We start from the raw sequence: 12,428 nt of genomic DNA, 5'->3' as shown, positions 1-12,428 counted from the left end.
TAAAATAACTAAAATCTTTTAAAGTAACTAATATCTATTAAAATAACTAAAATCCGTTAAAATAATTAATATCTGTTAAAATAATTAACCTCTGTTAAAATAACTAATATCTGTTGAAAATAACTAACCTCTGATAAAATAATTAACAATTATACAGTTTCTTCCCTCGAAATAAAAATTTTATTTTCGTTTTATTGAACGCTCCACACGATGATTCAATGTCGCCCCGTTTGGAACGTTCGAGATGCGAAAAACAATTCTAACCTCGACGCACCTGTGCAGTTTGAAATTAGTTTAAAGCAGTTCGCACGCGTTACAATTTATGTATATTTTATTAGCGCGGGGAATCGTTCGGATTATTTACAGGGCGGAATTTTAGATCGCCGATAAAATGCGGTTATGCACGGGCGTGAGCACCTGTTAGCGATTCGTTCCGCGAGAATGTTCGCAATTAACGTCATTATGCAACCCACGGTGGTAGTAACTGGTTACCTCGGAACATTTACCGATGTAGTCATCATGCCGCGACAAATAGTCTCGCGTTATGTGCTTTCTCGATGATAGCAATCGACGCGAATACTTCACGTTGAACGAACAAAAATTACGAGATCAATTTTCTTAAAAAAATGCCAGATTAATCTAATTAAACTATAAAGAATGGAAATAGAGATTATTCGTTGTTCTATTAATAATTGTAAGCAAATGCGCGAGATTCTTTTCTTGCAAAACAAAATTGAAAAATTCCTTTTAATGTTAGTAAAAAAATGAAGTCCGGGATGCTATCTAAAATATATTGTATTCCTTATATAATAATTATACTGCAGATTTTATGCGTTTAGATTAAATAAATTTAATAGTTGCAAATTATGTAGTAGTAACTAATTAATAGTTTAAAAACATTATTGCATTACTAGTACCTCTTGTTTCTTGCGATCAATGCAGACAATGTTCATTTTGCAAGCAAGTACTATTAAATATAACTTTAATTTTGACTATAAACCTATAAACCCTGAAAATAAAAATGACAACATGAATTTTATTTCTGCGCTTTCTATTAGGTTGGAAACTATGAAACGGGCATCGCAGCTGAACACATACTAAACAAAAACGACCGTTAATATATAAATTGGTGGTTGCCAAGAGCGCGCCGATCAACAATTAACTTTCTATAAAGATAACTTCGGACGTCTAAAAAACGTTTTAAAGACGTCTTGATATGTAACAGAAAACGTTTCTATGCGGTTCATAGGACATTTTTAAGTCGTGTGGAGATCGGAGCTGGTCGAAGAAGAGGCCGAAGAGAGGGGGAAGGACCCCACCGGCAACATTGGGGAAAGCGACCGCGGGTAGGACGACATACCCCAAGGACAGTAGTTAAGTGACCGCTGTGGAGATAGGTTGTCACTAGTATAATAGAGTGTATAAACATATACAATAAAGGCAGTGTTATAATCTAGCGGCTCGTCACACGAGTGTTATTCAAAGACCCCTTCCTGTGGTAAATCCCAGGGTAGCACAAGTCGTTTCAAATATCCTACACCAAAAGTCTTTGTGCTATCTAGATGAGAATTTAGTTAAAATATTTCGCAACAATCCACAATTTACAATTCATAAGAATATCAGAAAAAGTGATCAATTCTATTCCCGCGACTCCGACGAGAATAACAATTTGTTTATTGGAATCGATCTACGAAACCCGCTTTCCGAGGGTCTCCGGCGCGGCAAGTTCGCAGCCGCAGCTCCATTTCCAGTCGGTCGCAACTTTCGCGGACGATCGATGCCGCTCATTATTTCAGCCAACTCGCGGCGGACAATTAATAATCGATAAAAAGCGCGTCTCGATTCGGCGGCCGGCCGGAATTGCGGTGCCGGGAAAGTCCGGGTGGGAGCGACAGCAAGAAATCGAGGAACACGAATACACGCTAATGGCGCGCCGTCGCAAATCCCGTCCGAGGCGAAACTCCGCGTCCGGGCGCGGCGATGCAGGACCGGCTCTTCCGCGTCTTCCGCGCCTAAACGCACGGGAATATTAACGAACGCCGTTTCGATTCGCGCTCGGCGGACGACGCGCTCTTAATCGTCATCGGTGCGTCGTATCAATTTACTGCGACGGGCAATCCCGGCCGTCGCGGTAATCTCTCGGAATAAAAATCGTCCTTTGCCGGCGGATATTGCCTTAAGTATGCCGAATGAATTTTGTATCGCGGTCGTTAGTGTTCGCTTTGCCTTCCCGTAATTTTGTTCCCGCGTCCATATCCGGAATCGCCCGGCCGAAATGGAACCGCGCGCGTTTTTCGTTTTACGGCTGAATTATAGATTCTCTGGAACCGTACTGTACTTTAAAATTGCGAAACGACTGTTTATTGAAATTTATACGTTCGTTACAATTAAGCGAAAATAGTCGATTTAGTTATAATTTCGTCGAAAAGAAGGAAAAACGAATTTTAGCGATGTGTCCAAGACCGCCGGTTTTTCGACATCAATTAGTAATAAATTCCCACGGTAAGGCGCGATCCAGTTTTGCAGAACGGAGCGCACAATACGTGAAACTGATGGGCAGAATTTATATGTTTAATTGAAAACGTTTTAATTTAGACCCCGATCGATTTTGCGCCGCGGCCGGGAAAACTTTGAATTTCGTTCGAGCGTCCCCGCCAAATGAAATTATAAATTCTCCGGATTATTCGGCGGCAGTGGAAAGGACGCGAAGAAATATTTTCGGAAACTTGCTTTGCAAAAGTTCGCTTTGCAAAAGTTTACTTTGCAAGAGCGTAGCAACAATTTTCGAGGAGGCTGTTCCGCGGTATTGGCGAGGCGGCGAGGTTTCGTTTCGCGGAAAGACGGGAAGACTCGGGAGCAGGTAGCGCGAGTCGCTATTGAAACGGGCCACCGTCGGAAACTTCGGATGGAATTGCGAACCGCATTCGGTTGCCGCTACTTCATTTTCCGCAAGTGGGCGCCGAGAGACATTGTGGACAGTTCCGTCGCGTGCTGCGTAATCGCTTTATCATCCAGGCGCGCGGTTTATGTGTTCGACGTCGGCGTTGCTCCAGTTTCTTGCGGCGCGTCGTCGTTCGGTGTACCAGCGACCGTCGTAACCGTCCGCGACACCGTTCTTATAAATCACCGAGGAATCGTCGGCCACGCGGTTCGCTTAACGAGACTCGTATTCTTAATTGATGGACAGTCGAGGTTCATTGAGAATCGAGACTGCAAATGAATTACTGCACAGAATCGCATGCCGCTCCACATTCATCTCTTTATTACCTACATAGGATAGTTAACGAACTCGGTCCGCGATTTGATACAGGGTGTCCTGGAAGTGTCTGACAATCCGGAAATGGTCGTTTCGAGCAACTTTTTCCTTTGCCGTAATTTTCTTCGAGGCATCGTTAACGAGTTATTAAGGGAAAACGTTGACCAATGAGATGCGAGTATCGTTGACGCGAGGCGGCGTAGCCAATGAACGAAACTAGGCTTCGTTGGCGCAGCCGTTTTACGCCAGCGGAGCTCGCTTCTTATTGGTCAGCATTTTCCATTAATAACTCGTGATAATGCTACAGAGAAAATTGTAAAATTGTTAATAACATATGAAATTGTTAGACATTTTTGCACGCCTTATTTGATAAGTATTTTAATAAAAAGTGTCTACACTAACAAGAGATGGTTTTAATAGATTGTTTAACGCAAACATACGGTATTAAAAGTCAATTTGTTATTAATTTTCATTGTGCAAAAAATGTAGGTTTTCATAGCTTCGAATATATCAAAATTCGTACGTTAATTATGAAAATTAGTTGCATGCAAATGGCGCGTTCTGTCGACTAAATTTTCCAATACATTTCCAAGTATTCGTAATTCTGTTTAACGAATAGCTCGATGGATTTTATTTTAAAAAGAAGCCTACAAATGGACCCACCCTGTGTATTTTCAACAGTCTGAAACTCGACGCACAGTCGCATATTATTGAATATGCAATCGCGTGCACGGAATATTTAATTCTGTCAGAAGTGTATCTTGGATATTGTCAAAACTGTACATTTAATTACGTCAAAGCTATAGTTTTAATAAAGTCAGAGGTATATATGCAATTATGTCAAAGTTATAGTCTTAATAACGTCAAAGGTGTATATTCAATTACGTCAAAGCTATAGTTTTAATAACGTCAAAGCTATAATTTTACTAATCGTAAAAGTATATATTAAATTACGTGAAAGCTATAATTTTAATAACATCAAACGTATATATATATATTCAATTACGTGGAAGCTATAATTTTAATTACGACAAAGCTATAAATTTAATTGCGTGAAAACGGCGCGTTTGATTGTTTCATAACTGTACGGTTAGTTATTCAAACTGTAATTGCCCCCCCCCCCCCCAGGTTTGCGCATATGACGAATGCCTTTTGCGCGCGGCATTCGATAAGCACTGCCGTGTTTCTCGCGAGAGTTTTGAAACTGAAAAATTAACCTGCCCCGTTAAATAAGAATTAACGAACACGGCGGCCGTACCGATGGCGCAATATTTTATAAATAATGACCGGGGGGGGGGGGGGGGGGCGCATTGAAGATGGTATCCGTAAATAGCGCGGAGAGTGATTTAATTAAAACAGTAACAGCTGCGGAATCTGTTAGTCTACTTATCTTCTTTTTTTTTCTGTCCCATCCTCCGTTGGAATTCTGCAGCAGCACAAGTTTGAATATTTCAATGGTAACTGCGATGAAACGTATGATTTAATAACGCGGCGATTAATCTGCAACGGCGTTTCGAATTATTCGCTGCGTCGTCGGCCAGCCATAAGTCGAAAGCGCGTTTTTCACTCGATCGCGGAACGTTGCGATGCTTAGAGCAATGATTTCCCGTCGTTGATTCTTTGCAAATAAAATCCGTCGAATAAGTGTAGCAATTATTTCAGCGATCGAACGATGTGGTTATTGAAAAATGATATCTTTTTTTATCGAGTGTTTTTAAAAAAATTTTTGGAGTGCAGTTTTATCGTATGCTAGGACAAAGAACACATTCGATTGAGTTTCGTCGAATTGACTATAGAAATATATTTGCAACTAACGAATACCTCGGCGTTAAGCTACGTTCAAAGCGTTCCAAAGCCGATTCAATTTTCAAAAAATAACAACGAATACAAGGACCTTAACAAACCATGGATTGCGTAGGGTGGTTCACGCGACCTGTGCACACCCTATAACTTTTAAAATATAAATTCTATGAACAAATTTTGTATACGAATGTTGCATGGTTTAATGAGCGCATTTATTTTACTTATAGATAAAGGCATGTCGAAGATTTGAAGATCGATTTTATTTTTTTATATAGAATTTTGTATTTACTATATCAAAATGTGGAACAATATTTAATTCTATGTAAAAACATATTGGCCCTTATTAGTTCTAAACTTAATGTATGACAAGTAATTTCAGTTTATTTCTAAAAAATTGTCTTCGCGTTAATTTTTCGAAATTACTCATTAGGTATTAGATTTAGAGCTAATAAAGGTCAGTACTTTTTCACTCAGAGTACGACGTTCATCTATAGTTTGATATAAAAATACAGTATTCTATTTTAAAAAAATGGAATCTACCTTCAAATCTCCGAGAAACCTTCACTTATAAATAATATAATGTACTACGTAATGTACCACTTTAAATCCTGCAACGTTTGCATGTTTTCATGCAACGCATATTTTGTAGGTTATAAGAGATCAGTTGCACGAACCACCCTGTATAAAACTAAATCCTCATAATTCATTGGACAAGACAGCAGGCAGCTCGTTCTGCAACATATCGGACTTCTTTTCCGCCATGCTTAGCACGGTTTGCACTTGTTGGACTTCGATGGAGGACAAGGTCGACTCGATGTCCGGCAAAATGGCGTCGGTCAGACTGAGAGAGACGAGCTCGTCGATGCCAGGGTTGTCGCGATCGGACAGCACGCGTCTCATCTTCTTGATGTACTTCTTCAAACCGACTTGCATGGCGATGCCGGCTTTGGTGTCCCGACTTGGCAGCTTGAGCGTCTGCGACCGATCCTTGGCCATCGCCGATCGATTGGCATCGGTGTCCTCGGAGTGCACAGTTTTCAGAGCCTTCCTCTCGATCGACGGCGACTTGCTCGACCCGATCGGCATCGATCTCACGCTGTCCTGGACGCTGGCGCCGACCCTAGGACCGCCGCCATTTTGCCGCAGAGCCCTCGATCTCGGCGATGCCCTTTTACCGGCAGCCGGGCTATTTTTAACGGTCGTTGCGCCTAATTGTTTCACCGGCGGGGCAACTCGGCTGCGATTGAAATCGTCGGCCATTTTGCCGGCGTCCTCGTTCCCGTCTCCTTTGCGCCTAATCAGATCAAGAGCGTGTCTTCCCTGGGACAAAGTCGATCTGGGCTGCTTGCTCGCTCTCGGTTGATCCCCTTGAAAACTGTTATCAGCCTCTTTGACCGTTCCCGTCGACTCGTTCGCCCACTCTTTCCTCTCTCGATCGTTTCTACCGGCGGCGCCGCGGCTCGCAGCAGCCGAGTCCCTGCCCGATTGTTCCTTGCTGCCGGCCAACGACTCCGACGAGTGATCCGCTTTCGGACCGGGCGCGATCGCCTTCGACGCCACGGCATTCAACCTCTGCAGTTTATCGCGGCCACGTTTCGCGAACCGTTCCGCCGGCTGCCCGTGTCCCGGCGACGATCTCTGCCGTCCGAGATGATCGGCTTTATCGCGTCCGTGCGGCGTCGCGTTCGATCGGGCCGACCTAAACCTTGGCTCGCCGCCCGGCTGACGGCGAGCGGTATCGACCAACGAGCCAATCGACTCCGGCCCTCGAACTACGGCACTCGATTCCGTCGCGGGTTTCGTGATCGAGTGACTCGGCCGGGTCGATTGCTCGTCGGTCGAGCCCGCGACCGGCGACGACGCCGTCTTCGTCTCGTCCGTCTCGCTTCGAATGGGTTCCAACTTCCTCGGCTCGTTACTCTTCGAGTTACCCGTTCCGGACAACGAAGTCTGTTTCCGAGCTGTACCGTGCCCGAGACGGCCGCCTCCTCTCGGCTGACCGGCCGCCCGGCTGCTCGATTGATTCCCGCTCCCGTCGCCCGGACACTTCGTCGGATTTCTCTTGAGCGTCTCCCGCGTTCCCGGCGACGTCTTGCCGGCGTTCGTCTGTCTTTTATAGACGGACGCGCGATGGCCGTTGCTTCGGTAGGGTCGGGACTGCTCCGACGGAACTCGACGCGTCGAGGCCACCGAGGAGTCCCGCGAGTTATAGGATGCCTCGTCCGGATGCTTGCTGGACTCGCTGCAGACGCTCTCGGAGTCGATCGAGCTGATCGTGGTGCAGTTGATCGATTCCCTTTCGGCGCCGTCCATCGACGAGAACGTGTTCTGTCTGGTGTTCGGTTTCGGCGATTCCGACGGCGTTTCCCGCTTCCCGCTCGCCGAGTCGGTGCTGGACGTCGCACGCGGTAACTTCGCGGCGATATTTTTGCTCGCCGGTCGGGGGTGGATGGACTTTCTCTGCGACGCCGGCACTGCCGAGCTCGACGGCCTCGACGGTGTTGGGGCTTTCTTCGCGATTGAGTCTAAGGTATGCGTAAAATGTCGTGATTGAAATTGCTCCATTTTGTAGTAGCTAGGTAGGTTTTATGCGGAATGAGTATAGCTTTGGGTGACCTGATAAATAAGTGGACACTGACATTAATATTTATAAAAATTATTAATAAATTTATTATATTATAAAAATTATAAAATTAATAAAATTAAGAATTATAAAAATTATTTAAGCCGTTGCTATTATGTTTGTATGTCTCCGGATATAATTGTAGCATTTTTTAATAGCTGTAACTAGACTGTGGATCTTTATGCGTTTGTTGTTTATACAAATTTGTTAAATAAAACTGTTTGTAATTCTTTCATTGTGGTCGAACCCTATTCTACGTAACTATACTCAACCCTTTGCATTTGATAGTATTTTAATTCCGCAATAAAGACATTTATTTCAAGCTACAGTATTTCTGTATATGTGAAATTGAACGTGTATGCTTGTAGAAGGCTTCTATTATTTGACAATTTATTAAGTATAGACAAATTCAATAATGTGAGTAGCCTTCTGAAAATAGTGTAGCAATTTTTAGCGTTACCTCAGAGTCGCCACAAAGTTATTCGAATAAGAAACAATTCAATTAAAAAATTATTCGAATAAAAAACTCTTCGAATAAGAAAAAATTCAATAAAAAAAATCATTCGAATAAAAAATACTTTGAATAAGAAAAAATTCAATAAAAAAATTATTCCAATAAAAAACGCTTTGGATAAGAAACAATTCAATTACAAAATTATTCGAATAATAAACAATTAAACTAAAAAATTATTCGAATAAAAAGCAGTTCAAATAAGAAACAATTAAAAAATTCTCCAGTTAAAGAATCGTATAAAGAAACCTTTAAATGTAGAATCATTCAAATAAATAGGTAGCATAATTTACGATAAATTATCCGATGAAAACGTTCGCCTAAAAAGAATCCATTCGCAAAATATTCATAAATAAATATTCATCCTAAAACAATGTAAAACACAGTTCTCAGCACGAAACGTACGAAAATTTTTCCGGCCAACGTCGACGCTCTCTTCGGACCTAATACAAATAGGCAGAAGCTGCCAAACTCCGGTTAAAACGCCAACTTTCGACCACCGTTCCAACCGCACGAATTCTAACGTTCCGACAGCCGTATCAAATCGCCAGGTATTTGCATTAGGTCCATCAAGAAGATCAACATCCGAGCCGGAAAGACTGGGTCAAAACACCCGTAAATAAATTCATGCGTGCAGGTTTGAAAGGCTCCGTAGCAGCGAGTGCCGCGAGAGCCCGTCAAAAGGATTCAACAGGAATCGTCGGTCCTCAAAAGAATGAATATCAAAGACCGGGGCAAAGTGCAGGTGGGGGGGATACCTAGTCGCCTCCTCCTCGCGGCGGCGTCGTCGTCGGAAGGAACCTTGGCGGACCTCGGAACCTGGCAAGGAGTCTCGCGATTCTCGTCCTCAGCCCTGGTTTCGGTCTCCTTCTCGACGGTCTCCAGCTTCCGTGGCCCCTTTACCAAGAAATGGTCGAGCTGGTGCAGCCGATCCGCCGCGTACTTTCTGCTGATGGGGTTCGCGGCGTCGCAGTGCTCCTCCACGAAGTCGAATATGCTGTGATGATAGCGGTCGTCGAGGCGCACGGCGACGGTGGAGTCGTTGGTGTTCAGATGGATGGAGTTGAGGACGACGTCGCCGGGCGGCTGGTAGTCGTTGTACTGCTTCTTGAGGGCGGCTTCGATCAGCTTGTGCCGGTAGACGTCGTAATCGAAGCCGAACACGTCGTCGACCGGCTGCTGGGGCTTAGAGGCGGCGGCGAACGCCGACGAACGCGTCAGGATCGTCTCCCTTTGCTGGGCCTCGGACGCCGACGGGATCATCGTCGACGACGCGTCGCTGTCCGCGTTCCTGGTCGGGCGATTCCGGATGCTGTGGCCGCTCGGCCGCATCCGCGGCGTCGAGTTCGACTCGCGGACCGAGCCCGGATGCAGATCCGTGCCGGAGCTAGACACGGAGTCCGCGAACACCGAGGCGGGGTAGTGCGTCACCACCGGCTGACTCCGCGTGTGTCCGCATCGTCGTGCTTCGCGGCTCCCCGGGTCGGTCTTCGGCGTGCCCTCCTGTCGCGAGAACATTCGGTATTCCGACAGTGTGCACAAATAGCGTTATTCGACGGGGACCGGTGCCACTATCGGCGAGCAGCAACGGCGCTGGAATTTTTTATCTCCGCCAGGTCGGCCGACACCGATGTCTCGGGGATACAGCTATCATATTTTATTCGACGGACGACGACAAGCCGTCTGATTGCCGGAAATCGTCCGTCGCGGGCGTGGGGTCCACGGGATGTTTGTTCGTTCGGGACACTCGCGAGAGCTCGCTTCATTTCTAAATTGAATTCCCTGGCGTGTTCGAGACTTGACGGCTCGGAATTGAGACGCGTCCCCTCACCCCTTGTCGCGAGGGCGGCGGACCTCTTTTTCGAGGTCCTTTCCGAGCTCGGTGAAATTGAGAGGGGTGGTCGGACCCCTCGTCGCGACGCGCCACGGCTGATTTTCGCGGAAATGTTAATATTTATTTTCATAGAGCTTCCGTGTTGTAACAGAAATATTTGTTGGAATAAATGTAGTTATTATTGATATCAGATATTTATTATAGTAATACGACTATTTGCTATTGTAATACGAATATTCATTAATGCATTAAAGATCATTTATTATCGTAAGACAAATATTAATGACAATAATATTAATATTAATAATAAAATTATTATTGTATAAATTGAATTTTGGAGTAGTTTTCAGTAAAAGGGTACACCCCATAAATTGTCACAACCGTCAAGTATTACGTTACTGGGCATAATAAATTACATTTTCACGCCACTGTGACTCTAACCTATTTAATTAAATTTGAAATTGAAATTCTAATATAAACGCAAATATTAAACGGTTGCGAACGTTTAGAAATTTCGCAGCAGGTCTAACGAGAAATCTGCTCGCGGTCGTCCAAAATTAATTCACCTGTCCGGCAACAATTTCCCGAAACGGAGCACGATTTATGGCGCCCCGTGGCATCCAGGGAATTCAAGTCAGAGGATTTTTGTAACGGACGGGAATGGACCTACTAAAAACTGTTGAACTTGAAGGATTAAAGGCGCAGCCAGCAGCAGGGCGAACGTCAGCGCGAAAATACTCTCGACGACGAACGGCGGGATCGATTGGAAGGTTAGAACAAGCTTTCCGGGCTCCAGCACGCTCAACATGACGTTGACTTTCTCTCGGATCCGATCTTATTTCGGGAGGGATGACTCGGTGCTTCCCGCGCTTCATGTTCGAAATCCTCCGGTCACCGGACGAATGGCCGCGCGATCGATGTCATTGCGACTTGCACGCTTTTCGCAAAAAACGTCCTCCATCATCGATAGTGCAACGATGACCCGGATCCCGCTCGTTTCATTCGCGCACGCTTTCCGACCGGTAAACCCGACAAAGGCCTTCGAGGGCGTTCTCATCGCGAACGGAATTCGCCGAATATCAGTCGATTAACGTACGTTCGTCATTATCCCGGTGTCTAGATCAACCCCTTACGTAGTTTCATCGATTTTACATCGACTTTAGTCAAAATGAATATAAAGCGCCTTTTTCGTGGTTTTCTTTATTGGTTTATTGGTCTATTTTATATTTTAAAGTAATTGTAAATAGCTGTAATAATATATGTGTAAATACTAATTTATATATGTTATTATTTATATTATTACGTATATTATCTAGAACAATGACAAGATTCTAAATTTTATTCCAAGATAATATAGGTTCTTATTTCTATTCTAAAATAATATAAATAATTACATATATTATTATTTATATTATTAAGCACAATATTTAGAACAATGACAAAATTCCAAATATTATTCTAAAACAAAATAATCATTTATATTCCGAAAAAGCAGTTGTCTCTTCTAAATAATGTAGATAGCACTATAAATAATTATACTATTTTATTTTTTCAAATAATTGTAAATAATTGTAACAATGTACATGTAAATATTAATTTATACATGCTATTATTTATATTAGTATGTACATTATCTAGAATAATGACAAGATTCTAACCTCTATTCTAAGATAATATAATTATTTATATCCTGGAAAAGCATAAATAACAGGCCGCGTTCAGGTTACAGCGAACCCTTCATTAATATATTTGCCCTGTCAAGGGGAATCAGATTTATTCGCGTTCCCATCGACGTATACACATCCGACAGTTTCGTGGAAATTGAATTCGTACGATTCAATTTATCCAGAGTCCCGGCGTGTACAGTGTCGCGCGTCGACGTTTCGCCGCGGTGTCTCAGACACCGAGGGGAGGGGGGAAGGAAACTAACAGGTCCGCGGACGAACGCTAGCACGGCGCGGGGAATATTTCTAGTTAGTAAACGCGGGATGCATTTGGGGTACCTCGCCGCCGCGTTGCATGGGTAGCACACCTTTGTGCGTTTGGCCCCGTTGAATGAAGTCATTACGGTTTTTCCAATAAGTTAATAATACCGCGGGCGAGCGCGCGCGCGCGCGATATTAAGCCAGCCGTCTGCTCCTGCAACAGTGTTCGCGGCCGAATGGCGGAAGTAAATGCGCTCGCAGGAATTACTTTGAATCGAATGCAATTCAAATATCCATTTTACGAATGGAAACGCGGTCCTGACACTGTACACAGCGATCCTTACAAAGCGGCTGATTGAATTTTTTTTTAAACCGGTTTTATACGAAATTGTTAATAGCCCGCCGTAGTTTGTTATTCTTAATATTCGAGCCGTATTGGTTGGATGTTGCGATCTTCGACGGGGGAGAATTTATTG

General features: G+C 44.0%; 2 protein-coding genes across 2 annotated transcripts in view; both read right to left on the bottom strand.

Annotated features, from left to right (window-relative positions):
• The window catches only part of LOC144476563 (uncharacterized), a 131,808-nt gene that overhangs the window by 5,117 nt on the left and 114,263 nt on the right, over nucleotides 1-12,428 (bottom strand). The gene's annotated exons all lie outside the window — the stretch shown is intronic.
• On the bottom strand, nucleotides 5,756-10,835 carry LOC144475851 (uncharacterized). The gene is made up of 3 exons (XM_078192174.1): nucleotides 10,698-10,835; nucleotides 8,952-9,696; nucleotides 5,756-7,584 (listed from the first exon to the last, which is right to left on the bottom strand). The coding sequence occupies exons 1-3, from the start codon at nucleotides 10,833-10,835 to the stop codon at nucleotides 5,756-5,758; spliced, it is 2,712 nt and encodes a 903-aa protein (XP_078048300.1).

This window comes from Augochlora pura, chromosome 10 (genome assembly GCF_028453695.1).
Source record: "Augochlora pura isolate Apur16 chromosome 10, APUR_v2.2.1, whole genome shotgun sequence".
Lineage (NCBI taxonomy): Eukaryota > Metazoa > Arthropoda > Insecta > Hymenoptera > Halictidae > Augochlora > Augochlora pura.
This window is presented reverse-complemented; position numbering and strand designations above follow the sequence as displayed.